The sequence below is a fragment of the Cucurbita maxima genome, unplaced genomic scaffold, assembly GCF_002738345.1.
Source record: "Cucurbita maxima cultivar Rimu unplaced genomic scaffold, Cmax_1.0 Cma_Scf00005, whole genome shotgun sequence".
NCBI classification, from domain to species: domain Eukaryota; kingdom Viridiplantae; phylum Streptophyta; class Magnoliopsida; order Cucurbitales; family Cucurbitaceae; genus Cucurbita; species Cucurbita maxima.
Window position 1 is genome coordinate 5,019,373 of NW_019272021.1, and position 5,400 is coordinate 5,024,772.

At 33.0% G+C, this 5,400-nt stretch overlaps 1 protein-coding gene across 1 annotated transcript in view; it reads left to right on the forward strand.

Moving 5' to 3' along the window:
- The first annotated feature begins 2,441 nt into the window (after window positions 1-2,441).
- Window positions 2,442-5,400, forward strand: part of LOC111479100 (casein kinase 1-like protein 10) — a 6,340-nt gene continuing 3,381 nt past the window's right edge. Inside the window, exons 1-7 of the mRNA XM_023123578.1 lie at window positions 2,442-2,640; window positions 2,921-3,273; window positions 3,375-3,415; window positions 3,998-4,067; window positions 4,180-4,328; window positions 4,404-4,499; window positions 5,000-5,070. Coding sequence (XP_022979346.1) covers window positions 3,198-3,273; window positions 3,375-3,415; window positions 3,998-4,067; window positions 4,180-4,328; window positions 4,404-4,499; window positions 5,000-5,070 — 503 coding nt within the window. The 5' untranslated portion in view covers window positions 2,442-2,640; window positions 2,921-3,197. The remainder of the gene's footprint in view (window positions 2,641-2,920; window positions 3,274-3,374; window positions 3,416-3,997; window positions 4,068-4,179; window positions 4,329-4,403; window positions 4,500-4,999; window positions 5,071-5,400) is intronic.

The window sequence follows — 5,400 nt, forward strand, 5'->3', positions numbered from 1 at the left end:
AAATTTTTTTTTTTTTTTTTTTTTAGTTTAACAATAATTGAATCATTGCCTTTGGGATTGTTATTGATGTTTCATCTATGGAGCTATATTTTGATTGACGATTAAAATTTTGCCTTGTAAATGGAATCTTTCATAACTTTTAGGGATACCACATGTTTAGCCCACGTGAATTTTCATTTCGTCGTTGTTGTCCACATTTGATTTAAGCATCAGACTTTGTCGTATGAGCACTACATTAGTGTTTATTTAACCCATTGAATAATTTTTCAATGAGTACTATATTAGTGTTAGTTTTTTAACCCATTGAGTAATTTTTTTTTCCTCCTATTTTGTAGGTGGTTGGATGACCAATCATGAATATCGACATTCACACTCTAGGGTACGACGAATCAAATCATTTGATATGATATGTTTTCAACTCCTTTTGCACGTTTTTACTTCAATATTAATTTGATTTTAAAGATAAATATAAAAGAGACCAATAATGTTGTATGCTTAGCTAATTTTTTTAAGTTGGACAGTACTTTAGAATGTCTGTGGCTAAAGCAAGCTCTACCTTCTCCATCTTCCTTAATGATTGATACCAAACTTCCCATTTTGGCTTTTTGTTCTCTTACATTCATATTCATCCTTGTTTGTCAAAAATGTTTTGATAGGAGTATGGCATTTTCTTGGATTCTGCTGCCAGTGAGGGACCAACTCCTCTCCGAGCATCATTACTTCATATGCAACCCTTTTTTTTGGTTTCTAATTTCAAACCTTACTAAGTTTGGGTGTTTTAGTTCATAGATAGTTTATTAACGTGAGATCTCACATCAATTTAATTGGAGAACAAGTGTCAGCGAGAATACTAGATCTCATAGAGGTGGATTGTGAGATCCCAATGTCAATTGGAGACGGGAACTAAACATTGTTTATATGGGTTTAGAAACCTAAACAATATCTATGAGTGCACCTAATACGATTAAACTTCTATACTAAATCAAATTTATTCTGACTTTGTTATTTAAATTTTATAAATATATTTTTATTTATGTTCCTAAGGTAAGAAATAATTTTTTATTTTCAAAAGAACAAAAGGATAATTATTGAGATTGAATTATTTGGAGTTGTGTTGTTATGTAATAATTAATTTGAGGGTTTTATGATTATAAAATCCAAGAAGAGTCCAAGTGAATTGGTTAAGATGGTGGATTGAGTCTTTCATAGATTCCTTTAAAATATGAAAAACCATATGCTTTCCTTTCCTTTCAACCAACCACTTTCCTCTCAATTACAGCCTTTCATATTTTCTGTCACATTTCCATTTTTATATCATTAAGTTTCTACATTATTATTCATTTCATTTTCACAAACCTTTCAATTTTTTTTTATTGCAAAATAAACATTTTTAAAGACTTTTATAAATATGCATTCATTTCTTTCCTAGAGAGTATGTATTTTAAATTTGGATAGATTTTTTTATTAATTTATATAATAACTTTAATTTTATCAAATTAAAGTTTAAGCTTAGTTGCAATGTTTACATAATTCAAATTCATCATATTCATCTACTAATTTTAATTTAAAAAAGCTAGTAAAAGTCTTGCTAATTTAATTAATAATCATGTTTTCTAATATATTTAAGTTTAATTAATGTTCAATTTAATCCATGCAATAATTAAAAAAATTTAATGAAAGTTTTTAGTTTTTTCTATTTTCTGAAGTAATAAGAGTATCATGTATCTTAATTTGCAAGAAAGAAAAATTACATAATTTTTATTATTTATTTAAAAATACAATGTTTTTATTTAAAAAAAAAAAAAAAAAAAAAAACCCAAATTTATGATCCCTCCTTTTTTCTTTTTTTTTTTTTCTTTATTGTTTTTCCGGACGACAGGATTGATCGCTGGTCTGTCTATCAACTAGCGATGAAAATAGTAAAAAAAAAAAAAAAAAAAAACCCAAATTTATGATCCCTCCTTTTTTCTTTTTTTTTTTTCTTTATTGTTTTTCCGGACGACAGGATTGATCGCTGGTCTGTCTATCAACTAGCGATGAAAATAGTAAAAAAAAAAAAAAAAAAAAACCCAAATTTATGATCCCTCCTTTTTTCTTTTTTTTTTTTCTTTATTGTTTTTCCGGACGACAGGATTGATCGCTGGTCTGTCTATCAACTAGCGATGAAAATAGTAAAAAAAAAAAAAAAAAAAAGGCAATTAATTAAAAGATGGAAGAAAAAGAAAAGGAAAAAGTATAAATATTGACACGTGTATTAATCCAGCTTACAAGTTAAAAAAGGGACAGTGAAAGATCAGGTCGAGACGTGGCTTCTTCTGAAGGGACTAGAGGCGAGTCTAGGATATAATCATGGGTGCATCACAGCAGATTATTACTTAAAATTTAATAAAACATATAACAGTGTGTTAAAATGGAATTAAGAAAATTAATTAAAAGAAAATTGAAAAAGGAAAACAATATCACCTGGCCTTGTCTTCCTCTTCCCCCAATCTTCCGAACTTTTTTCTCATCCATTTTCCTTCATTTTCTCGCTTCCTTTTCTTCACTCCGTCGAAATCCACCAAATATTCTCCTCTTCCTCCTCTAATTCGCGAAGAAACTGATCCTTTTCCAAAACTCAGATCCGAAGATCTCATCCCAGTATGTATTCTGAACCTTGTTTTTGTTTTTTGTTTTTCCCCCTTCTTTTGTTGTTTTTTTCGCTCACATTGGCGTTAAAATCTTTGCCATTACCTTATTTTGCGACCTCGTGTTCCAATCCCATTCTTGTTCTATTCAATCTCACTATGACCATGTCCTTTTCCTCGCCCCTTTTGATCTCCAATTCGTTTTTCCTCATGTAATTGCAGTTCTTTTCTTGTACCTCGTTACATGCCTTTTAATTCGGTTTCCAGATGTTAACTTGCATTTCTATGTACAGGGAATGTAGGTTGTGAGATTTGGATACGGAAGGCGTTCGTGTGCTGTGCGTGATTTGAGGCTTGAATGGAATTTGCGATCATTACCATCATCGGGCTGGAAGGTGTGGATCAGAGGCAGTATTGATTATTTCAATCCTCAGAAGAATCGATGCGGCACCTGGATTGGGAACGGAATTGTTTGACGGGGAAGCATTTGTGTGCCATATTGTATGGTGGACTAAATTTCGAGCTGATTGATATATAAAGGGAGAACTTGGTGGATTAGTAAATTAGGTCATGGAGCGCATTATAGGTGGGAAGTTTAAGCTTGGAAGGAAGATCGGCAGCGGATCATTTGGCGAACTTTATTTGGGTATTCAGCTCATGTGTTTTTTTATTCGTTTGTTCTTGCAATTCACGTGCTTGTATGACAAACATGGCGGACATTGATGGTGTTTCGTTTGGTTTATACAGGTACAAATGTACAAACTGGAGAGGAAGTGGCTGTCAAACTGGTAAGTAGATCATTCAGTTGTGTTTCCAATACTAATTACTGGGAAATTTGGAGATTTTGTTTTTTCTCCTCTGCGCTCTAAAGAATTGTGAAATTTTGCGATCAAGATTAAAAACGAATTTTTTTCCTTCAACAAGGATTGTCCTCTAATTTCTCGAGTTTTGATATTGATTTTTGGCTTCTTAAAACTTTTGTTGTGAACACCAAGTTGAGCAATATGGCCGGAAACTTTAACAAACACATTAGCATCTCGAGTGTTGTTGTCTCCAGAATTTAAGGGAAGGATGAAAGCCTTTTTTTTTATTGCTTATCAAATTTCCTCTCCTTGACATTACCATTTAGACGTTTTCATTATAAATACTTTTTTATCTTACCGCTCATTGCTAGGAGTGGTGGAAAGGGAAAAAATAACGCATCAAAATCTTGATGTCTTTCTGAATTTATATGTTTTATATTTACACTGGTCTGATACATAAGTTGTTCATTACGATACATGTTAACTGTATCCACCATTTGTTTTATATTCTACATTGACAAAATTTTAGAATCTGATGATTTATTTATGAGATTCTTGTTTCCTCAGGAATCTGCAAAGACCAAGCACCCTCAGCTTCACTATGAGTCAAAACTATACATGCTTCTTCAAGGAGGAAGTAGGTTTTCTCGATTGTTCATTTATGCTGAATGATGCTAACAATACTTTCTTAGAACTATGTCCAATCGTGTAGGGGTATTTCTTCTAATGTACTTTGTTTATGTATCCAGCCGGTGTACCTCATCTCAAATGGTTTGGAGTTGAGGGTGATTACAATGTCATGGTTATTGATCTCCTTGGGCCAAGCTTAGAAGACTTGTTCAACTACTGCAATCGGAAACTGTCCTTGAAGTCCGTTTTGATGCTAGCAGATCAGTTGGTTAGTTTGCCCATCCTTTTAAGTACTATCTTACTGAGTTTTTTCTATGCTCATTCATTTACCTCTCCCCTGTAGTTAAACAGAGTTGAATATATGCATTCACGCGGTTTCCTTCATCGTGACATAAAGCCAGACAATTTTCTTATGGGCTTGGGGCGAAAGGCTAATCAGGTATAATGCATTGGACAACATTTTTGTACATCTCTAGAGTTTTTTCTTGTTCCCAACATTGAAGCTATTCATTTCCAAGGGGAAAAACTGATGTCCCTACAAAATATATGCGGAGACTTGTGAGAGTTGGTGGGAATTTTAACGTTTGAGAATTTTAATGATGTCAATTAAAATCTCTTTTCTTAATAGTACTTTATCGTTTTTTGGTGCTTAAGTTTATTTCTTGTCGGTGGCCATCCTATCTGAAGTTTGTAGTTTCTGCTGTCTCAAGGTCATAATGCAGAGGCAAGAAAGAAAATGACTTCAATTTAAGTTCTCGCATGTTAGAATGTCTTTCTAGCTGTCATGAAAAACTTCATACGTTTCTGAACTTATTTCTATAAAGTTAAAAACAAATAATTTTCCCTCTGAATTTTATTGAGGAAGGGGGTTGCTGATTGAAAAGTTAATTTCTTTGGCTTATACCTTATTAAATCAAACCACCATGCTTTTTTGAACAGGTGTACATCATTGACTATGGTCTTGCAAAAAAGTACAGAGATCTTCAGACACACAAGCATATACCATACAGGTAACTTATCATCTATTACCTTTTTGTGACTCTGGCATGCCTTTTATCTGCATTTTCCCTTTGCCAATCTTGACACTCCTTGCTACCATATTGAGTCATGAAGCTTCAGCTTTCAGTCCCCTAAACGTGCGTAGCTATGAACAGGTAGAGAAGGTGGATTTGTTTATCAGTACAGATGCCTCATAACCTTATTCTATCCTTCAACATTTGAACTGCTCCATGCTGATGTCTCTTTGTCATACAGTACAATGATGAGTCTAGTGATGAAGTGACTGGATCATTCAAACAAGTGTTTAATGAATTGGGAATCCCCCCCCCCCCCCCTTTTTT